At 44.2% G+C, this 24,794-nt stretch overlaps 1 protein-coding gene across 1 annotated transcript in view; it reads right to left on the minus strand.

The window, feature by feature from the left end:
* Window positions 1-23,393, minus strand: part of LOC139664327 (unconventional myosin-IXAa-like) — a gene marked incomplete at its 5' end in the record, with an annotated part of 78,501 nt that extends 55,108 nt beyond the window's left edge. The window contains 8 exons of the mRNA XM_071543116.1: window positions 243-359; window positions 6,835-6,924; window positions 12,650-12,776; window positions 13,691-13,791; window positions 17,519-17,572; window positions 19,837-19,936; window positions 23,030-23,092; window positions 23,299-23,393. Of these exons, the coding sequence (XP_071399217.1) occupies window positions 243-359; window positions 6,835-6,924; window positions 12,650-12,776; window positions 13,691-13,791; window positions 17,519-17,572; window positions 19,837-19,936; window positions 23,030-23,092; window positions 23,299-23,393 (747 nt within the window). The remainder of the gene's footprint in view (window positions 1-242; window positions 360-6,834; window positions 6,925-12,649; window positions 12,777-13,690; window positions 13,792-17,518; window positions 17,573-19,836; window positions 19,937-23,029; window positions 23,093-23,298) is intronic.
* Window positions 23,394-24,794: the final 1,401 nt, after the last annotated feature.

A 24,794-nucleotide genomic window follows, 5' to 3' on the forward strand; every position in this document is an offset into this window, starting at 1 on the left:
CAAATAATTCTTGGCATTGGTTTCAAACAGCATGGAGTCCCAGATGGGTGGAGTTTACTGTACCAGGACAATACAGTTTCAGGTAAATAGGTTAAAAAAACCCAATTTAATTATGTTATAATGCTTAACACAAAATAACACAGCGTCTATGTATGTGAGACGATGGGAGGTCACACAAATACAAATCTGTGTGTCTGCATGGGTGTGTGTGTGTGTGTGTGTGTGTGTGTGTGCGTCCCTACCTTGGCATTGTCCTCCAGGTCCTTGTTGTTGAGCAGGGCATGGTTGGTCCTGAACACGATCCAGTCAAACAGCGCGCTGTACAGCGACTTGGCCATGGAGTCCCTCACCGTGCCCGCCTACACACACACACACACACACACACACACAAAACACACACCAACACGTCAGTCTCCGGTCCAATCAAAACCATATGGGTTCCATAATCTGTAACAGGGGCTGATGCTGTCAAAGCCCACTCTGTGTGCGTGCTATCACTCTCACTTTCTCACTCTCTCTCTCTCTCACACACACACACACGTACACACACACACACACACCATTGCATCCCTGAAGTAACGCCCCTCCCCTGCTGAACCATTTGGTGGTAATATTGCTGTGGTGGCCCACAAGTGCTGAATGAATATAGGAGAACACTTCATGTGCAATAAGTACAATATTTTCATCCCTCTTGTTTTGATTTCTTGTCCAGATGTTTCCTTGCTGATCTTCTTCAACAGCATGGCATGAAGCACTTTGGAAAAATTGGGCATTGTGGTATCAACCGCTTAACTAGAAGATGGCACAACAACCTGCCAACATGTCAATTCAAAACACCTGCCAACTGCACAGCAGCAGCTTAGCCCAGTGCAACAAAGGAGAGACACAACATTAATGCTTTCTCTCTTTCTTTTTTGACTCTAAAACTGGATCAGTGTCATCTTAAATGTGTGAGGAGAGGTCGACTAATGAACTAATGCACAGACACCAGCCTCATCCACTGGGACTCTGACTGGGAGAAAGAAAATGTCTTTTCCAACCACTGGGAAAAAGCAAAGAGCGGAGATGAGCAGGTCATAAAACATCAGTGAACATGTGAGCCAAATTAATGAGTAATGTTTTAAACCACAAGTCAAACTCAAAGCCTGTCACTAATTTGGATCCGGCCTGCATGTAAATCTTGGTGTTGAATTCCTTCTGGCCTGCCTAGCTGCACCGGTGGTGAAGTGTAAAATTTAACAAAAACTGAAATAACTAACATTTGTCAACCTGCATTACATTTACATGATGTACATGGCTGCCTCAAAGCTGGCAAATAACACAAGCTAGCACCAGGCTGTTGTGATTAATGAATGGGAAAAGCCAACACTGAACGGGCATTAATCTCATTAGAGGACGATATAGTACCTACCTAGTACCACAAATGAGCTAGCATCAGCGCTACCAATTTGCTAACAACCTTGTTACTGTAATTCACAGGTGGTTAAAGTCAGGAAGCTAACACAAGCTAGCATCAGGCTGTATGTAGAAATGGTTAAAGGGTAATAATGACTAACTAATGTCACTTTCTTATTAGAGGGCATTAGGTTTCTGTACAAACACCGACCAAGTTTTAAAGCTACCAGTCTGCTAGCAATCTTGCAACTCCAAGTTTCTTTTCTTATGTTTTGTGGTCTTGCTGTGCACAGTATAAATACTTTAGGTGTTTTGAGTCGGGAGCCAGAGCTTTAAGTGCCTCCAGACCCGCAGATCACTTTTTGGACACCTCATCGATCCATAAAAAACAACACTGCCAAGAAGGGGCCTTTATTATGCCTCAACAAGCCAAAGTGAAACTATTCTCTCCCCTTACAGATGATGAAAGGCATGCTAAGCTAACATAAGTGCGCTAAAATGGAGACTTGGACACCAGAGCACATTGCTTGGCAGCTACAAGTGTTATGATTGAACGGGTTGTGAAAGAGGACAACAGAAATCTGCCTGGACCAGTAGACTAGGGGTCCCAAACTCATGCCAAGGACCCTCAAATAGCTCATTAGACCACAGAACCACATTTGATAGGATTTTGTCCTATGGAACCCAATCTGAGAAGATTTTTGTAGATTAGATATGATTTAGTAGAGAAATGCATTAACTGATTTTGCTTAAAGTGGGGAGGGGGCAGTTAAACTTACAATCAAAATAGTAATTCTGATACAATCTTAAATCTCTGGTGAGTGAAATAAATGCAAAACTACTGCTCCTCATATGCTGGGGACAATAACCCGTGCAACCGCAGACCAACTCCATTCTGTTGGCATCGGTTTCTCCACTTACATAACAAATAGCAGCAGATGAGCTAGTTGACAGTAGTGAGAATGACAGGGGCTTCGGTTTATCTGATGTCAAGCTGGTTGTGAGTAAAAGCGTCTGCTGCAGGTTGTAACCTCGACTCCAAATCACATTACTGTACCGTTTGATCATGTTCCCCCTCTAAATGCCTCCTGCCTCCTCGCCAGGCCTTTACTGTAAATAAAGAAATGTTCTTAATTGGCTCGGCCTGGGTAAAGAAAGGTCAAGTAGAACGTATGAATTATACACTGAAAACACTTAAATAACTTGAATCGGTTATATAACGACAAAGCGAGGGCTTTCTGGAACAGTGTGACCCTGATCGCCCCCCCGATGTGGGTGTACTTACTAACTTTCTTCAAAACAGCGTCCAGCGAGGCCACATGTAGCCAACAGTTTTAAAAGCCTCCTCTTCCCTCCTGTATTATTGATTGTTTGTGATATTTTTAGCGACCGGGTGCCGGCATCGTTCCTGCTCCTAAAGGTTATGTAAGACTGCTATGAATAATTCAACGTTTTAAAAAGGATCACGATTGAAAACGCTTCAGGAGGAAACTCGGCGGGATCGGCAGATGCGACTTGAGCATTTGACAAGCTCACTGAGAGTGTATTGTCTCGGCGTTCACAATGTAATTTAATTATTTACCACAATGGAAGTAGTTAGGAGCTATGGGGAAACATGGATGGAAACAAATGGGTTGAAACAGGTTTTATGGGAGAGCCACCCAAGAGGCTGACAAAATAATTAGAGGGACTTTATCAGAGAGTTTTGTAAACTGTAACGGCTTTGGTCATTAAAACAGGCCTTAGCTGGTGTTTGTAATTAGAAGTTTCTGCTGTGGGGAAGTTGTTGCTCTCTCTCTCTCTCTCTCTCTCTCTCCCCCTGTCTCTCTCCCTCTCTCTCTTTTTCTCTCTCTCTCCAGAGAACCACAGGAGGTGTAAAACACTCAGCATGGGCTTACACCGCACGTGGCTCGCTAGCTTCCTCGCTACAGGGCGCAGTGTGTGTGTGTGTGTGTGTGTGTCTGTGCGTGTGCATGTGTGTGTCCCACCATAATATGCCAATCTGCCTGTATGTTTTTAATTAGAGTTTATGTAGTTGTTGTTTTTGTTCATCAGTGTGCATGTGTGTGTGTGTGTGTTTCTACATCTGTGTGTGACATTATACAAGTCAGAGTGTGTTTGTGATATCTTTACACGTGCAGAGCAGTGGGAGAATACCTCTAAAGCCTCCCTATGTGGCTTCAACCACGTTTTTATATGAAGCAGCACCTTTTTACATGAATGCAAAGCAGATGAATGAGTGGCTCTCTGCTCCCGCCGTCCCCCCCTTCCCCCTTCCTCCTCCCCCCCCTCCCCCCAGCCGCCTCCCCCCTCCCCCCGTCTGACTTCAAACAGGAAGAAGGAACCGGTGGACTCAGATTATCTGCAGCGCCATCAACAAAGTCACAGTCAGCATACCTTATCTTGACACACATAGGCTCATGGGCTCACACGCATGTGCATGCACATACACACACACACAGACACATACATACATACATGCATGCATGTAGGGCTGGGCAATAATTCATTATTTATCGTGTTTCAGTAGAATCATATTGTGAAAATTAAATAATGATATGGAGTTATCGTGATATACAGTGCTATCACCTAAAGTAATGAGAAAAATAATGCCAAAATGAAATCTAAAACAACGAACAAAAATGTGATTATGTAACGTGATTTTGCATGTTAGCAGATATCAGTAAATACTGATATAAAAATAATTTTTTAGGATTATTGTGAAATGAGTTTGTCCATATTGCCCAGCCCCACATAAACCCTGATCTTTTCTCACTTTGGTAAGTCTCCAGGCTTCAGTTACAGAAACTGAGACTCTGTCCTCTTCAGGTCGCTGCCTAGATCAACAAACTCTCCACACTCAAATTCAGCGCCAGCCCAACCCAAACCTTTCTCTCTAAACCCAAGCTCAGCCTGAAGGGTATAGCTTTTTGAGCACACGGCCAGCGAAAGGCTGAAATTGCTAATAATTTTATTATTATTGGGGCTTCCTGGTGGCTCAGCGGTCTAAGGTGTGTACCATGCAAACATGATGCCCTGGGCTCGAATCTGGCCCAGGACCTTTCTCTCTCTCTCTCACAATCTTTCCTGTCTGTCTCTACTTTAAACTGTCAGATAAAGGTGAAAATGCCCCCCCAGCCCAAAAAGAACAATAATAATCAGTGATAAATTGACAGCTGTATTTTTAACAATATCTTGGGTTGTTTACTGGTTAGAGAGAGCGCCCTTCAATCTGAGGACCCGTGTCAAGCCCCTGTGTTGGCAAGCATCAGTCCTGCTGAAGTGTCCTTGAGCAAGACTCTGAATCCCTACCAGCTTCAGGGATGCTGCTCTATAGCTGAGCAAGCAAAAAGAGAAATTCCCTAAAGGTATCAATAAGGTATCACATTGTTATTATTCTGATTATTAAGCCTGAGGCAAACCCGAGCACTTCAGAGAGAGAGATATTCACCCTGACTCACCCCGAGCCTGAATGGTCTGTTAAGGTGCTCTTGGGTTCAGGAATAAATGTCAAACTCTACTCTAACTCTACTCTCCAGCACAGCGGGCCGGGTGCCTCACTCTCAACCCGGGCCGGACGGGACAGCTGCCTGGGACACTAGCCTTTCTCATCCAAGGAGGAAGGAACCAGCAACAATTGCCAGGTTCTTTTCTCCCCACTTCTGCCTTGTACAAAAACAGGCGTGTTATGGAACATCAGAAAGTCATGGATTCCACAGGTGGCCCTAGCTTGCACCCAAGGGCCCTCGGCCAGACTAAGGCAGGGCTTCACTGTAGAAGGGGGTGGGGATGGAGGGTGGGGGGCCAGAGAGAAGCTGACAGGGACCTGAGAGAGAAGATAGGGGGAGAGGCAGCATGTGGTAGATAATCCTCACCTCCATGCCTGCTAGCTTGCCTTATTGTGGGGACAGATACACAATAATAGGTTGTGCATGAGAGTTGGATATGGAGTTCTCTCTTTTCGTCTCTGAGAATACATATCTGGGGATTTCCATGCAGGAGATCCCCTCTGCTATTCTCTTCTTTTTCTTTATTTGCCTCTTCTGTCAAATGGGGACTTTCAGAAACCTGAAGGCCTCTCCCTCCACCCCTCTCTCCCTCTCTCTCTCTCTTTCCCTCCATGTCCTTGTATATCCAACCGTCTCCCCCTCTAGAGGGTGAGGCTAGCTGGTGAAGGACAGGAGGGAACTTCCATAGCATAACACCAGAAGCCGCAGGACAAGGTTTATCATAGCTGCAGCCCTCGTCCAGGATTAGGTTTCTGATCACATTGTCTGGGCCTCTGTTACACGGCTACTCTCTGGAATATGGGACTGTGGGGGAGTGATGTGTGTGTGTGTGTGTGTGTGTGAAGGAGAGAGAGAGGGAGAGAGAGAGAGAGAGAGAGACAAACAGACAGACACAGGATCTGGTTTCTGGCCTCTCTACTGTATATTCCAGTGGAGGTTGCACATTCCTGAGATGAGACCACATGACTGGAGGGATGGGGTGGGGGTGGGGGTGGGGGGTGGGACAGGGGGTGCAGCCATTGTTGGGCTAAAACTAACGTGCAGATCAGATAGGGGAGGGGGCTGGAGCCAAGCAAGAGTCACAGACTATCTATGTGTAGCATTTCCTTCGTGAGACAAAAGGCCCTGCAGCCACCGGCAGAGAGCCGGACCGATTACAATTACAACCATCAAAGGCACAGGAGGCGGGGAGACGAACGGAAACCGCTGAAAGTTAACATTCGCGAGCGTGATGATATGCATCGGAGCGCCGTATCTAGGTCAACTGAAGCGTCCCCGAGTGAAACTGTGAGTACAGTACAGGCTGAACGTGTGGCTCTTCTCGGAGCGAGCGTGGACAGGGTTAACTCGCTCGTCTTGACAGGAAACGGGAAGTTGCAGAGGAAGAGACCCCCCATCAAAAGACCCACAGAAACAAGGGGAGTGGGAGGCTGCAGCGCCACAACAAACCCCCCCCCCCCCCCTTCCTCCTCCTCCTCCACCTCCTCCTCCTCCCAAACATATACACACACAAACACAGAATCTCCCCTACTGCTGACGCACTTCACAACAAAACAGTTGGGCTCCGCTTTGCTTTCTTGAGGCTGGACTGGAATGTGCTTAAACCCCGCCCCCCCCCCTCCACACCACACCACACAGGCCTTCTGACCACTAGCATGAGAAGAAGAGAAAAAAAATAGACAATGACAAGGAGGTAAACCCTGCCTGCTAACAATTTCCTTAAATGTCTGGCATCTTCTCAGTTCATAAACGTTTGGTGGGAATGAGAGACCAGGCAGGGACACGGGGGGGGGGGGGGGGGGGGTGTTAAGGGGTCACAGGTCATCGGTTTGAGAAGATCAGGTAGGGTCCACAGGTTCTGTGTAGTTTGGTGGGTGGGTAGGCGGGTGGGTGGGTGTTCGTCTGGGTGTCGCGGTAACCGAAAGCTCACCTCTGCAAGCTTGTAGGGCACGATCAGCCTCTCGCCGACAGTCACTGTCTTCCTGGTCGTCAGCGCTTCCAGCAGCATCTCCTCTTTCACCTGGGAGGGAAAAAAAAAAAAAAAAAAACAAGATCAGGGACAAAGTTGAAGGGGAGGAACACTGCCTTGGCTCACAAGACAGGAGGCTGGAGTGTCTATATCTAAGTGAAATCTCTGTGGAGGAAGCAAGTGAAAAGAATATTTCCACTTCAGCGTTCTGTGATAAAGTGTCACAGAAAAATATTTTGCTGGAAGTGCGCTGTGCATTTTTGTTGCTTTTCTGTACAAGATCAGACGTTGAACTTTGAACTCCATCACGGTCTTGTTAAATACTTTTTGTCATTTTGATAACGAGAGGCGACATTTTGCCGTCACTGACCCTCCACTCTGCTAAGCCGATGCTCATAATAACCCAGCTGCATTTAACTAGCATAGCTGGCCAAGATTAGCAGCTCTTGGGCCACAGAGTGCACATAAACGCTGTCCTGCGTCCACACACATACACACAATACTATGTGGTATGCGCGCACACACACACACACACACACACACACACTAAGCTTGGCCCCAGACAAACCACTGACGACAGGGCCACACTGGGAGAGGCAGATGTCACCGCACATATCTCCTCCATCCACAGGGATCATGGGAGTGGGTTGAACAGCTGCTGCTGAGAGCACGAGTGTGTGTGTGTGTGTGTGTGTGTGCGTGTGTGTGTGTGTGTGAATGTGTGTGTGTGTGTGTGTGTATGTGTGAATGCATGTGAGAGCATGTCTTTGTCTCCGCATATGTGACTGCATGTCTTTATGTGTAAAGGCAAAGGGTGTTGATGTTACAGTTAATACCATTATGGATCTATTTCTGTCAGTTGCCTCCTTTGTAAGGCCTTTGATGTAAACAGAGGAGGGGGGATGGGAGGAGGAGTGTGTGTGTGTGTGTGTGTGTGTGTGTGGGGGGGGGGGGGGGGGGGGGGGGGGGAAGGCATAATCAGACTTCATTTCACACTGCCTGGTAATCCCTCAAGTGAGAGCAAAGCCTATTCTGCGGCTGGGTGATTGGTCTTTAGCCTGTGCACTGCCATGTGTTTGTCGCTTGGTAACAAGCTTGCCGCTCCGTGTTTTAACAAGGCTGTGATAGCATGGCAGACATCAGTGTGTAAGCGCTGGTTTGGGGTCAGTGGTTCTGCTCTTAAACCAACCACTTTTTTCCCCTGGACATGATGAGCGTAAGTCAGATTCTAGGTTAGCGAACCTCTAGTCCCGATAGATGCTGTTCTCTCTTTCTTTCTTACCTTGTTTGTAGAGAAATAAACAAATTGCATCACAAAATTAGGCAGTTTAATGTTTTCTTACTCACTGGCAAAGCGCATATCCAAGTGTCGGGGTCCACTTTTACTACTTTTTGACAATCAATCAAGCAGCAGTTATTTCGAGAAATTGTCAAGTTTTAAAACTGGTTTGCCAGTTATTCCTTTATCTTCCCCTACCGAAAGAAATCATGGGAGGCGGTTGTGAGCCGTGGAAACCAATTGCAAACCAATTAGGCTGACATTTTAATAAAAATTCTTGCTTGGTGGATTGAATGCATTCCAAAATGAGAAATGGACCCTAACAATTTGGAAAAAACCCTCAAGTCATGTTCAATGAAATCAGCATGTTTACTGATGAGCAGGAAACCTGACTGGACCTGACTGGAATTTGTGGGCTCCGGCCAGATTGGGATGAATGAACACATTCCTTCGGTTTGGATTGGCCTTAGGTTCAAATTATTGTTGCAAGAAAGAAGTTTTTAGCCATTTAGAATTTGAATATTATCAACAAACTCAGGCTTTAGTGGGGTTCGGGGGTCACAAAAAGCGATACCCTCTGGACTGGAATGTTTCTGGTCGGGCCGGGCTCAGATTTTCAGGCGCGAGTCTCTCCGCTCCACAGCCCAGAGGATCCAGTCTGTCAGACCCCCATCCTGCCCTACTAGCTGCACTTCCTCTTCCAGTTCCGCCCCCACAGGAAACAGGAAGTCCCGATCAGTCTCGCTCCCATTCACACATCAATCGACACTCGTGGCAATCGGTTTTCCCTGGGAATTGCCCCACATGACTGTACCACAGCACTACTGTGAGCGAGAGAGAGGCGGTTCACATCTCATCCTCTCCACAACGATGCCCATTGTACATATCAAAGTAAGTAGGTTATTTTAGAAACATAATATGTGAAGTACTGTGTGATTTCCAACATCGGCGATTCAGCCATGCAAATAAAGTACTTACTCAAAACTACCAGCATCAGCAGTTTGGCTGAACTTTCCCTTCAAGCAGTTCCAACCTTGCGTGACTCATACACGACTGAACCACTGCACTTACAAAACCTCAACAACTTATTTTAGCCATTTAGCAGACGGTCGTGTCCAGACAGGGCCTCGCAATGAGTGGAAGAGTAGAATAATTATGAAATCATGCATCATCAACGTTAGGATCAGAAGGTATGAGTGCCAAAAAGCAGTAGAAAAGGTACAAAAAGGACTCATGTTCCCCTTAAAAAAGTAATGTATCATCAGTAACAGAGAAGAAAGTTTTAAAAGCAAAGAAAGGCGTCACAAAAAGGTAGAGTGCAGTCCGTCGGCTCTGTACTCCAACACATTGGATTTTAACTTTAGGTTAACGTGCAGACTGTCAGCTTTAATTTGATGGTATTTACATCCGTATCAGGTGAACCGTGTGGGAATTAAAGCCCTTTTTATACATAGTCCGCCCATTTTAGGGGACCAAAAGTAAATGGACGATCGGCTGCTCAGCTGTGTGTGTTACGGACTGCAGACTGTAAATCACAACAAGCATTTGCTTTGCTGTATTTAGCTCCTTATGTAATTAAAGTTATTGTTTTGTTTGATTTAACGAAGGTGCATTTTAGTTTTTCCTTGATAGGTGATGCTTGCTTTGTAGGGATGAGACGATACGCTTATCTCACGATACACTGTCAATGACAGTCTGACTGTGCAGAATTATGTTTATTTCTTTCTTTCACAAATCTTTCTAGCAGGGGCATTGGCTTGCCAGAATATAAACAATAATTTAAAGATGTCATTACAAAGTGCAAATAATTTAATTTGGATGGAGAGCTTGTGAAATTGTGATGGTCAAGCCGTCTCATTTGTGATTACTACAGCAGAATAAAAAATGTAGCTAATATTGCGCTTCATTTTTCAGCCCAACGATACATATTGTCACTTTTGTGTATTGCGATATATTGAATTTCGATATATCACCCTATCCTTATTGCTTTCCTTATAGTGTATAGATAAAATGTTTTTTTATACAGTTGTGTTTTCCTTGTCCTTATTTTTATTTCTACAAATTTTGTGCACTTCAAGAAGAGCAGCCATCCCCTCTGCACCAACTGACAGAGGTCTAAATAAACTTGAACTTAAAAACACTAAGGCAGAGCATGTGGTCAACATGTGGCTCAACCCGCCTCACCGCCACAGCGAGTCACACCGGACCTCTGGGAGGGAGGAACAGACCGCTGTTGGTGTTAAAGGGGAACCGTGGCCGGCTCTCCGCAGTCATAACACCCCGGAGGAGCTGCTGACAGGAGTCTCCGGTAGACCGGTCACTGCCGTGTCAGTGACTCTACAAGCACGTCAGTAACAGGGACTGGGAAGTGACACCGTTCCCTCAGTCCCAAGGTAAAACAGAACAGCATGTGCATGGTTGACCTGTCCTCACAGTGTACGCCGATGTGTGTGTGTGTGTGTGTGTGTGTGTGTGTATGATCGCAGCGTCCAAACCGCTCTCAGCCTTCAGACAAGAATACTTTTTAAAAAAAATATTTTTGCTTAGATTGTGGTCAGGAAAATATGCATAGGTCAAGCCTTTAGAACAGTGGTTCTCAATGTGGGGTCCGGGGGCCACCAGGGGTCCTTGAGGGGGTTCCAGGGGGTCCCAGGAAAGTTGAATGAATTGTTTAACTTCAGCATAATTTCATTTACAAGAAGTTAACTCAATTAGAGGATGTAGAAGAATTATTAGTTTCACTGTTATCCCTCAATACAGATGGGAGTTCTGGACAAAATCATATCTAACAATAAAATATTCTCAGATTTGGGTCTGAGAGACAAAATTTCATCAAATGGGGGTCCGTGGCCCTAATGTGGACTAAATTAGGGGTCCTTGATATGAAAAAGGTTGAGAATCACTGCTTTAGAAGACTTGCTTTTCAGTTTAGTTTTAGTTTATTTGAAGAGTGATAAAACAGCAGTGAGGTGATGTTTTTATCACCTCACTGCTAAAATATAATGGTAAAAAAAAAAAAACAGGAAAAAAAGAGGAACAAGTGACTAATTTGTGCAGTTGAGATAAAAAAAACAACAACATCTCACCTCAGAACAAAGAAAGGAAAGAAACAATAAAAAGTTGATGACAAGCAAAGGCTGAACTGAACTGGAAAACAGAATCACGACAGAAAGCAACACGCATGGCAGAACCTTGGATCATTGTCTGACATTTTTTTAAAATATTCATTTAAATCTCATTTAACCAGGCAGGTGAATTTGGAAACAATTTCTGTGTTTTTACTGTTGCTGTTTTTACCGAACGCCCACGCAACGGCACACAAGCATAACAGGTCTGAAAATAGCCGTTACACAAATAGTACTTTGTGGAAGGGCTGGATGGTTTAGACCGCTCTTTGGGACCTGAAGCACCTCTTAGCTTCCTCTGTCACCACAAGCTGCTCTTGTGTGGATAAAGCCCTCAGCGGACTAAAAGGCTGCTTTGTAAAAGCCGCACACTGGAGGTAAACTCTCTCTCACAGCGTTTAAAAACAACACGGCAGAGGGGAAAAAAAAAACTCCTATGCTCAAAATGGATTCCCGATTTCTTTTCAAAGTTCAGTAGGTTCGTTTTAAGTTTTAAGTGTCTTCACTGGGCATGATGATGGAATATCTCTGGGAGACAAAATGGCAAGGAGGCTGCTTAGGGAGAATAAACTAGCCCTGTGGTAAGATCCCGCTCCGATTCTTCATTTTTATTATCCTTCAAAGTATTTAGAGTATTGCGTTTCAGCACAAACTATACGGGAGACAAAAAGATCCTTTGTGATTTTTGTCCAATCCAAATTAAACCTCTAAAATATACGTGCAATAGGATTCAAAACTCCTATTGCACTTTCCTATAAGGTTAATAATTCTGCTGGACTCTCAAAAACGCATCATAAAATCCTAAAATAAAAAAGTAAAACAAGGCTCGGACTAAGTTGTTGATGTTCTTGTTGGATCGCTGAAAACCTTTTTGATTACAGCAGTCACTGACATTGATCATGCTGATTGTGATGAGTTGCCTTAACTAAACCCACACTGCATTTCTGTATACTGCAGTGTGCATTTCGATGCTGCAGTGTCTACTATAACCTGTTGTGGCTCAGGTTTCCTCTCTCACTCTCACTGCAAATAAATTTTCCCTATGGGGACAATAAAGTCAGTAAAGTAAAGGAAAGTAAGCAGTATTGGATATTGGGCCGAGAACTTGCAAAAATAAGGTATTGGTATCGTAGAATTTCCCCAAAACAAAAATCCAGTTCCAGGAGCCATGGATAACATGTCAGAAATCAAAGCAAAGCAGCTGTGTTTTTCAGTCAAATAAGGATGTTAGATGTTTTTGTCCAAGGACTAATTCAGCACAGTAAAATGTGCATTTCGTAACTCTGTATTCAAGTAAGCAACGGCCAACACTTCAACTTTAAAACTGTGATTCGGTCTAGGGGAAGAGGCTGTGTGTCAGTGCGTATCTGACCTCTAGCAGCTCGGAGACGATGGGCAGGACCTCTGGGTTGCAGATGTCGATGGAGTCGTCCCGGTACGTCTTCTTCTTGTAGCGGATGTTCCCCAGGTGCAGGATGGCCGACAGCAGGCAGAAGATCCTGACAAGGAAGAGAGAGACGCTCTGGTTACTACATTTACATTTTACATTTTAAGTATTCTGCTGACGCTCTCATCCAGCATGACTTAACAAAAAAAAAGAAAAGTGAACAGGTAGGGAGTTCAGTGTCTTGCTCAGGGAGACTTTAACAGGAAACACTGGCTGCTGCAGGGATCAAACCTGTGACTTTTCTGCTATGGGACAGTCTCTCTAACCTATTCATGTCATCTAATAAAACATCTCCCTTTAAACACTGCTTGCAAGGGAGAGCTAGAGAAGGAGACGACATTTATACTGCTACTATCAGATGAAAACTGTGCATTTCCCAAAAAGTCGACTTTACAAAACTTGACAAAAACAGCTTTTGTAGAATTTACACTGGGATGCAACAGCAATGTAAAGATTTCAAATTGGGCAAGAAAATGAAAAAAACACCAAAATTGCAGGTTACAGTTGATGAGAAACAAACAAGTTAAGATGGTGTTAAGACAAAGTCAGATGAAGGAAGAGAGAAAAGACAGATGTTGTGCTGCCTGAATGCTCATTGTGATAGTATGCTGAATGTGTATATAAGATAAGATAAGATAAAATTGCACTTTATTGATCCCCTAGGGGAAATTCAGGATATATAGAGTGATCTGTATAATCTACTATCTGTCTCCTTGTACTGAATGTGAGGTCTTTTTGTCTCCATATGTCTGCCTGAATGTATTTTGAGCTGTTGATATTTCCTCACCACAATACCATAGAGAAACTCCTGTATATTCATTGTACTTGGCAAATAAATAACTTCTGATCCTGCTTCTGCTAGAGTTCAAAGACAGCGGGACTGAGCTTGAAAGACAGTTATGATAAAGGCGCAGAGGCACACAGCACATGTTAAGAGCTGATTATCTCTGTGTAGAAACGTCTTACTGTTTGCGTGTGGTGGGCAGGAAGCCGACCATCTCCATAGCCAGCTGCAGCCGCTCAAAGTCATGTTTCAGGTCCTCTCCTTCCACTGTAAAGCAGTCCTGCTGGTGTAAGACGCACACACACACACACACACACACACACACACACACACACACACACACACACACACACACACACACACACACACACACACATGCACAAAGATAGACGGAGTGAGAACAAGGGAGAGGCATCAGCATTAAAAAGTATTCTTTATTTAACACAAAAGCTCCATTTCACTGCTACTAAACTGCTACTAAAGGGATAAAATTGTGCTTTGTGTTACTAGTGAATATTACGATTGCGTCAGCATCCTGCAAAAGCATGAGAGTGTGTGTGTGTGTGTGTGTTTGAGAGTGAATGAGTGAGTGTGTGATTGAGTGACTGCATGAATGTATACCAGTGAGCGACTTCTACCATAAGTGAGCATGTGAGTGAATGAATGACTGACTGACTGCTGCAGTAAATGAGATACTGAATGAGTGCTGGCGTGAGTGAACGAGTGAGAGAGTGTGTGTGTGTGTGTGTGTGTCAGTGTGTGTGTGTGTGTGTGTGTGTGTCTCCACAGGCCCTCCGGTCGGTCAGCATGTCTCTGCTCCGGCAGCGAGCCTCACTCAAGCTGTAATTAGCACATACCATAGAGAGCGGCCAGCGAGAGGAGACACGGGAACCCATAATCCACACTCTGGATCGGCCTCTTGTACACTTTAACATTCAACACTCTTCTCGTCTCCATTGTTTTCCTTTGGCTTGTAACTTGCCAGGAACTGAAAAGCCAACAATTGGCATATCTCTCCAGTGAGCTTCTCCAATTGCAACAAAGGGGTTTTGAGGCTTCTCCAGCGACGGGTAAGTCCCGGGAAAAGGCAATTTTCAAATTGCCGGGTTTGTTCGACCTCCATGCCAAGCGGCACAATGTGATATGTTCAAGGAAGTTGGGAAAATAAAGAGATCAATGTTGGCCAGTTGCAAGGGAATACTTTGGTCTAAAACCAAACCCTTAACTCTTGGTAAAAAAACAAGGGATTCTTGAGTCCAGTAAAGGGATAATTAAGGAACAATCTGTTCTTTTCACCTATTTTAAACAAAGATTATTTTCTCACTTCAGTATTCATATGCTGTGGTTGTAATTCTAAGCCAGTGGAGAATTTACAACACTTCTGGCGCAGGCGAACACTAGTAAGTGAAATCAAGCGAGGAGCCCAACGGCACATGGAACTTTATAACAGATCGCTCATGGATCCAATTAAAAGTTATGTGCTGTGCATCGAGTTGAGTCTTCCCTGTTACTTACCATAACTCAATCAAGACCTGAGTGATTTCTGTTGTCAAGCCACGCAGTGATATGAGACAAAGTGCCCGGTGATGTGCCAAAAACAGCATGCCAGCCCGTCCCGAGACATTCCACCCAGGCAAAAAACCATAGACACCCAAACAGGCACACAATGCAGACCCGCAACCACCATGGCCCAGAACAAAACACCCGACTGCACACATCAAATGCAAACATCAAGACGAAATGTTTGGTCTTTGGGATCTTCTGTCAAACACTAGATTTTTTTATTTAAATTTGTTTATTTTCTATTTTCAACACTAGACCTTGCATCTGGCATCTGTATAAACTCATCACGGTTCAAAGAGCTGGGTGTCTCTATTTACTGCTGCCTGCCTATTGGCCGCTGCTAGAGGTCAAAGGTTAAATAGGCCCACGGGGTTGGTCAGATGCTCAGACAGCTGTCAAGGGCTGCTGTGTGTGTGTGTGTGTGTGTGTGTGTGTGTGTGTGTCTGAGTTTGGGAAGACGGTGACATCATCTCCTTGGATAGTGGGGTCACAGACTGATGAGGTCATTGGCTGACCCCTGGGAGAGACAGCATGTCAACAAACAGTCAGAGGGGACAGACGAGTAAGGGAAGAAATGAAAGAGAGAGAGAGAGAGAGAGGAGCTGGGGGGAGGAAGGAGTGAGAGAAAGAGGGAGAGAGAATGAAATGGGGAGGGACAAAGAGGGGGAAGAGAATGAAGGACAGACGAAAGTAAAAGGATTAAATACTCGGAGGACTGGGCAGCTCCCAGGTGTCGGTGTGTTAAACTGTAAGAATATGAAGAGCTGAAAAAGAGCGAGTGTCCTCAGAAAACCTTTCCTGGATGAATAAAGGTTTGAAAAGGGGGAGGTGCAGGGCCAAAGTCAAGATAGAACTGGTGCAAGACTAATAGACGAGGGCCTTTGCTCCTCATAGTTGTATTTACACACTAATCGACTCTCTGTCAAGTGTTTGCTGGCCGGCAAAGTCAAGGTAAGGTAATCTTCCATTAGGAGACATTAAATCCCCTAACCACACACAACAAATCCCACTGACCAAACATTACCCAGTTCAGGTGAAGGCTGGCAAGACAGTGGCAGGCTCAAGACCGGTGAAACAGCAAACACACACACACACGCACACACACACACACACACGTACACACACAAAATGGACCACATACTTCAAGGGAAGTTTCAGGATGTGAAGCCTATCCTACTGATCATTCCTGAAGCCATCTCTCAGAACATACATGTAGGGATTGCGTGTCAGTTTCTTTAAAAATCACATATAAGCCCTTTCAAACAGTTCTTATTACTAAATTCTTAATATTATTGCAGCTTATGGAAGTAAATGGAATGGCTAGTCTGCGCTTTTGAAATCGCTTCAATCTCCATTGACTTATGCTAGCATTGCAAAAATAATGCTATTGGAACAAGGCAATTACTCTGAAACCACCAGTGTGAAGAAGCCTTTTGTCTCAAGTGCATTGTAGTATAAAGACTTATTTATCTACATAAGTCTATACACATGTTTTTTTGTATATATGTAGAGCAACATATAATCTACTGTCTATTGCATGTCTACAGTGTATCATTGTTCCTTTATGACTCTTGCAGTGTGAGGTTCTGCTATCCGTGTACCATGTGTCGGTATTCATGTCACTATATGAGTTGTCAGGACAAACTCCTGTACATTTATTGGACTATGTAATGAAAGTGCCTCTGAAATTGATTCCATCAGTAGGATTGACCTCTGACAGTCTTGAACCTTCCCTTTAAAGATGGTGGACTCCAGGTTTGACATCATCACTCATCCTCCAGCACAAAGCACCCAAAACTAAATATCTGTTTGAAGGGATTCCTTTACGTTTGAATTTTATTTGGTTTAACCAGCTAGCCATGCCACTTGCTTTCACTAAGGAATGAGGAAAGAAAGAGATCAATTGCAAAATACTATATATTCCTTTTGGGAAAAAATTATAACCTTAAGTTTATCTTTGCAACACATAAGATACACATAAGAAGTGTTACCATTTTGACAACAAAAGACTTACACTAAGTTACACTATTATTGAAAAAGCACCATGATTAACTGACTTTTGCTGTCAATCATAAGAGTCAGTGTCACATTTTTCAAATACTGGATATCAAAACTCTTTAAATATACAAGAATCTCTTGAGTAAAAAATAACCAATTATAGTAAAATCCAAGATATTAAGGTATCCCTTTAAACATTTTATTGGGAGTTCAAAAATTTTAAACTCCCTGAGTGATGAGAAGAGCAAGTGATGTCAGTCCAGGTCGCTGCCATCTTTATGCATCTGGTCCATCTCAGTGAAAGAAGGAGTGTGTTGACAGACGACAGAATAACACCATGACTGGCACCCAGCACCAAAAACCCAGAGAACCAAGACAACGCCTGTACACACACACACACACACACACGGGTACACACACACACGACTTCCCATCCACGCAATACTGACCAGCTCGCTCTCATAGTAATTGTCCCAGGGGAGTTTGTGCGATTTCTTTGTCATCTGGAAGCAAGGCAGAGCGGGTTAAGAAGACGTGGAAATTGACACAACACACAACAACAACACACACGCGCTTTTCAAATGACTCGGAGAGATGACACATGCTGTTAATACATGAGGAAAAGATTACTAATCCTCACACACACACACACACACACACACACACAAATCTCCAGATTGCGATAATTGAATCCACTACACCGTGACCTAATCGCAGACGGCGGGTGACAGAACTGGTTTGAATTGTGGAGACCAAGAGACAATGTTGTTGGTGAAAACTTTATGTTTCAGATATTCTCTATTCCAGAAGTGCAGAGAGACAGACAGACAGACAGGTAGACAGACAGGAAAAGTGGCAGACAGACAGACAGACAGAGAGAACAAATCCATCTCAGAGAGGAGAGAGAGCTAAATATGGATAATCGTTTTGCTCCTTTGTGACACCATGTGTGCTAGGATTTAGATTGTGAGTGTCAATGTGTGTGTGTGTGTGTGTGTGTGTGTGTGTGTGTGTGTTGGCCGCATGCCTGCTGTTTGTCAGGGACACACACACACAGACACACACACACACACACACACACACACACACACACACGCACACACACGCGACCGCCGGCGCCCTCTGCACGAGAGCGAGTCAGCGCCAGATTAACTCTCGACTCCTGCTGTTGCCATGGAAACAGAGCTGCATAGTAACAGGCAGCGAGGGGTTTTTGTTGTCGTGGGGATTAAGGGAGGAGAAAAAACTGTTACTTTTTTGGGTAAAGCCAAAAAAGAGATGAACAAAGAGGGTTTTTCTTTTTCTTTTTTCTTTTTTTTTTCGCCTCCCCAGCGTCCTGCGATAGGAAGAGGGAATTTGAATCCACACACATCTGCTGCCAACGCACGCAGATGCACTGAAAAAGATGCACACATATGGGGGGTTTTTGGCATGTACACACACACACACACACACACACACACACACACACACACATGAGCAGTGCTGCCGGTAACAGATGCAGGGGTGAAATTTTGGGCTGATGCAATCAACACTTTGGAGTGTTGAGAGGTGCTCCAGTTATGAAAAATGAGCAAAATAAGAGCCAAAGGAGAGAGAGAAAGGAGGGAGACAAAGAAATTGTCTCTCATCATCTTCAGTGTCTCCATCAATCTCCCTACACAGGGCCTCAGCTTTTTTTTTTTTAGACAAATAATAACTCATCCTTGCCTGCATTTGGGACATTAGTTCACCATTTCCAACAGAGAAAAAGAGTTATTCCCACTTCTAATCCATGTGTCTTCTCTTAATTCTTTTCAGCACGATAAACTTTAAACCTCACCACGCTGTCTGCTTTGCATTATACATGAGATCTCTGATGTCCTCGTGTTGCTGGGTCAGTTACTGTACTGCTGTGTCTCCTGGTTACCTGTTGTCCTGTCACAGCACCATGTCACCAACACTACTGCCTGGTGTGTGTTATGTGCCTGGCAGTAAACAACTTCTGATTTGCTGATGCGATGGAGGTTTTGGTAAGTGGTTATGAAGGAGAAGCCACCATGCTGGACAAGTAACGACAAAGAGAGAAAAATTCTAACGTCCTCCCTGATCTTTCTATCCCTTCTATTGTTTCTATCCTATAGTATTACTTGAACACAGTATGACTCCAAAAAAATGAGGCAATTTCTTTGGTTTGTCAGGGAGGCAGAGGCAATATCATCACAATCCCTCCTTTATTGTGCCTCCTCCAACATGGTGGTAAGTCCCTCATAACCAGCGGTAAGCACTATCCAAACACTGTGTGACAGGTCTATATTCTGATCTATATGAGTGAACACAGCAGCAATGATTTAATGAAAAACTCAGTCTCATTGACTGTACAGGAAGATATGTAAAACACACATATGAAATAACCTGCGTCAATTTGCAAAATGCAAACCGAAGACAATCATTAGAGTTGAGATGTTTAAGAGTCTATAAGCAAGTTTGTAATGTCACCTGTAAAAACGTAATCTGTTTGGTTTGCTCCCAAATGCGATCACAGCAACATAAATCCTGTTTTCTCTGCTACCTCTGTCCTTCACGTACACGGAAATGTGATTTTAATGATTTGCTGGATAACACAACAAAACGGCACACATATCTTGGGTGATGACATATGGAATCTGTTTAGAACTATGTGCATTTATTTTGCTGTTTATATGCATTGAGGACACTGTATAACACAGACGCTGTGTGTGTGTGTGTGTGTGTGTGTGTGTGTGAGCACGTGTGTGTGTGTGTGTACCTGGTTGAGGAAGTGGTACTCCTCAGGTTTGAGCAGGTGGAAGGCCTTCCTCTCCTCTTCACTGGCTCCTGCCAACAGGTAGTAGAATACATGGTAGTTCCTAGACACACACACACACACACACACACACACACACACACACACACACACACACAAGTTAGAAGGTATGATTCTACGACAGAAAGACGGCAGAAGACTTGCTGTATTGATTTCTTGAATATAACACTGTGATTCATTTTAAATTGTCTCAGAGGACAAGCGGGGAGGACTGGTGAGACTCCATTCAAGGCTTTGGCATACAGTGAAAATCTCTCTATCCGCGGCCCGTTTCACAACCCAAACCTGCAATACGTAACAAATATGTCACACCTTCGACCCGGCGGACTCGTGTTTCAAGTCAAACAAAGGAGCAGTGTGCTGTGCGGGCTGGAGGTAAGGAGTTGTGATTAGCCGTGACAAAGGCTGGGGCTCCGGCCAGCGCTGAGATGTAATTCTATTACCGCTGGAAAGGAGCTCGCTCTCCACGGAGAGACGCTGGGCGCTCGGCGGAGCGGACGCCGCGGTGGAAACGTTAGAACGCCCGGGGAGAGGATATTACAACGTCCTCAGCTGTAATTGGTGGCAGAAGCAAGGATGGGTGTTTCTGTGAAGTTTTTCCCTCTTTTTAGAAACTTATGTGCAATAAAGGAGTCGATATTTGAATCCAGAAGTGAGCAATTCAACACATGAAATGAACAAACAACAAAAGAAGGAAGATACGCCTATTACTACTGTTACTATTAATACAAATAATAATAATACTGATAATACAGTTCCTACTACAACTGCTACTATTTTTACTACTGTCACTGCTACTGCTGCTAATACTACTAACAGTTAAAATAATGATAATAATGAACCGGTAACACTTCACAATAAGGGTCACTAAGTTAAGGGTCAGTTAATGCTTAATAAGGGTTAGTTAATGCTTAATAAGCATTAACTAACCCTTAATTAACAGTTAACAAATGTGTAATTTACTAATGGTGTTCATGTTAACTAAGGTATTAATTTATACAGTATAAATAGTTTATAAAGATGACTATTAAATAATGTATAAATTAATACCTTAGTTAACATGAACACCATTAGTTAACTGTTAATTAAGGGTTAGTTAATGCTTATTAAGCATTAACTAACCCTTAACTTAGTGACCCTTATTGTAAAGTGTTACCAATGAACCATGGTTATTGATTAAGCAACTGATAATATGACTGTCACTACTACTGCTGCTCCTACAACTACTACTACTAAAAAACAATAATGAACTGTGGTTGTTTATTAAGCTACAGATCATACAGTCCCTGCTGCTGCTGCTGCTACTAATTCAATAATAATAATGAGAATAATAATGATGAAACATGGTAATTTAGCTACGGATGATACAGTCCCTACTACTGCTACTGCTACTAATAATAATAATAATGAATCATGGTTAATAAGCTATGGATATCACATTCTCTGCTACTACCTCTAATACTAAAAGAATGACCCATGGTTGATGAAGACTCCCTCGTCACTCGGTCCTGGTCTGACCCTCGCTGCCCTCCAGACTCGGCCAGAGAGCTCGACAGCGGCCCTGGAAAGCTCAGCTTGTTCCCTCCTTGCGTTTTCTTCTGCCCCCGGCGTCGTACAGAGGCGACCCGTCGTGGAACATGCCGGTAAGATTTAAGATAGTATGCAGTTTATCATCAACCCCCCTCACTCCCCCCCTCTCCCCTGGTCTGAGCCGTCTGGGAGGTCCGTACCCCGGCCTGTCTTTAGTTTCCACCCTATCAATATGGCCGCCAGGGCCTGTCATCAGGATGAAATAGAAACCCCGGGCCAATCAGGGTTAGGAGGATTAGGTGACCAGTAGAGGGTTTTAGTTTTTTTTTTTTGTTCTCCCCTCACAAAGCTATTATGCTGTTGGGATCTGCTGACTTTTTTACTGTCGCCTGGGAGAGATGAGTGATATGGGGACAGGGGTGCGGGTGGAGATGAGAGAGTGTGTGTGTGTGTGTGTGTGTGTGTGTATTGCCTGGGAGATGAGTGATTTCTGTGTGTGTGTGTGTGTGTGTGTATGTATGTGTGTGCACTGTCTGAGAGATTAATGATTTGGGGATGTGGGTATAGGTGCAGGTGGAGGTGTATGCATGTATGTGTGTGTGTGTGTGTGTGTGTGTGTGTGTGTGTGTGTGTGTGTGCGTGTGTGTGCGTGTGCATATATGTGTGTGTGTACGCTGCCTGGAAGATGAGTGATTTGGGATTGTGGTTGGGGCCGGCAGTGGAGACGTGTGTGTGTGTGTGTGTGTGTACAAGAAGTAACAGTGAGGATAGATAAGGTTTTTATTACACCGGTAACCAATCTCCATGACATAGAAATCTGTATATTTACTCATTGTTCATTACACACTATGCAAATTATCAACAGTCCTGTGTGCATTTTGACCAAACTCTGAGGGAAACCAGAGAGTTTGTGCTGTCAACTGAGCGAGGGGCGGAGGCCGGTTAATGTGGCCTATTCTAGATGGACACCTGATATTTCCTCAGTTCACAGAGGAAATGAAGGCTGTCCAGGTGTCGAGTTTCTCAGACAAAGAAGATGTGAGTGCAGCGATATGGATTTGACATCTTAGCTCTTAGAAGAGAGGGAACACGGTTCTTAATGATTCAAATTTCTGAATTGGGATGATTGATGGCTAAACCACACCGTCCTGGTATACTGTGGGTTAGGGCAGCGAGCTTGTGATTACAGCAGTGGTTCCCAAACTGGGGTTCGGGGACCATCAGGGGTCCTCGACAGGGTCCCAAGCAAAATGAAGAATAATTTGATGTCACCGTTATTTATTTACCTTGAAGTTAGCCGAATAAAAGACTATACAAAAACACTATATTACACCAACATACTATACCAGCATAACAATAACTATTTTCACCGTCTCCACTGTTAATCTCCATACACACACATACACATACAGTAGAGACAGTTTTGTCAAAGATCTCCCCAGATTCAGGGTTCCTTGGTATGAAAAACTTTGGAAACCTAGTTGGGTTAGACACCACTACTTCAGTAGACTGATGTATCACAACGTGCCCAAGTATCATCCAATTATCGCCCAGTATCGGCCAAATATCTACCACTGGTATCAGTGTCTGTGGTGTCCTGACTCACCTCTCATTGTGCTCCTGGTACACTAGACGTGACTTCTCTAGGAGGTACTTCTCCACGTACGCTCTGAAAACACACACACACACACACACACACACACGAGTTAAATGTGAAGTTGACAAAGAACTTCCTCTTGTACAGCTCCTCTAATTAGAAGAAGCAAAGACTCCAGATATAAAAATAACGCTACAGCAGGGAAGTAGGTAAAAGAGTAAAAGGTTGTGTGTGTGTGTGTGTGTGTGTGTGTGTATGTGTATGTGTGTGTGTCTCACCCCCGGACGGTGCCACTCTCCTGGTAGTTGACCTGGATGAACTTGCCGAAGCGGCTGGAGTTGTTGTTGTGGGCCGTCTTGGCGTTCCCGAAGGCCTGAGGGGAAAATGGAAATAAAACATTAAGTTTCACCTCCAGCTCAACATCTCAGTACAGACAGGCTGTGATTGGCGGGTACAGAAGTTAGATAACATTCAAGAGGAAAATGTCTGCAGAACGTATATGCTGTTCCCTCTTCTTCTTTCTCTCGCTCTCTTAGTATCCAATAGGACAGAAAAGCCGTAAAAACGATAAAATACATTTCAACTGAGACAGCAAACGACAAAAGAAGCTTTTCAGGTTTACATCAGAATCTACCGGGTCTTAAATTCACACACGTATGCGTAAACATGTAAACGAAACTTTACGACGGGAACTGAACTCTGAACTGAACTGAAAAAAGTGTTAGGTGCAGAGGGAAAGGCTACCAATCACAGCAATGTAACAGAGGTCATGGGGCTTGGAGAGGGGCCCCCAAGGGAGACACACACACACACACACACACACACACACACACACACACACTTAGACGCGCCGACCACGCACTAAACTGCCACATTCTTATGTGCGCAAATACGCTTGGGAACTGAAAACAGGCACACACACTAACTGTGGGAGTCTGAGTGTGTTCTGTGCTACACACACACACACACACACACAAACACACACACACACATAAGACAAATATGCTTGGGAACTTAAAACAGGTGAATATGTGCACACGCACGCTTTCACCGTACATTCAACTACTCAGACTAAATATTCTTGCACATACAAATATTCATCTGGACTGAAAACACACACATAGGTACTAACACACACACACACACACACACACACACACACACACACACACAGGGGCCCATCATTAGAGGCCCCTGGAGGAACCATTAAGACTCTCATTAGGAGTCTGATGGGCCCCAGTGGGGCTGGTTAGCTGGACCAGTATGAGCATGTTGGTGAATGAACTGGAACTGAGGAGGAAGAGAGGAAGAGAGGAATAGGGGAGAGGAGAGGAGAGGAGAGGCGAGGAGAGTTGAAGAGGAAATAAAGAAGAGGGGGAGAGGATGTGAAGGTAGGATAAAGCAGGAGGAAGATATAAGGGACGAAGAAGAGGAAAGACAAAAGAAAGAAGGGAGAGGAGAGGTGAGAGGAATAAAGAGAAAGAAAAGAGAGAAAGGAAAGAAGATGAGAGGAAGAGAGAGGAAAGAAGTTATAAAGAAGAAACAAAGAAGAGGGAGGAGAGGACATGAAGGAAGGTTAGAGAAGAGGAGAGGAGAAGGAAGAGGAGACGATGAGAGCAAAGAAGAGAAAGAAGAAAAGAAAAATGAAAGGAGAGAAGAGAGGAGAGGAGACGGGAAAAGAACTAGGGAAATGAGAGGAAAGAAGAGAAAGAGAACAAGAGGAGACGAGGCAAGACGAGGAGAGAAGAAAGACGAGACGAGAGGAAGAGAGAGG

Source organism: Centroberyx affinis, unplaced genomic scaffold (assembly GCF_046629955.1).
Source record: "Centroberyx affinis isolate AG114_WGS23_722 - 3 ecotype Tasmania unplaced genomic scaffold, CSIRO-AGI_Caff_v1 ptg004226l_1, whole genome shotgun sequence".
Lineage (NCBI taxonomy): Eukaryota > Metazoa > Chordata > Actinopteri > Beryciformes > Berycidae > Centroberyx > Centroberyx affinis.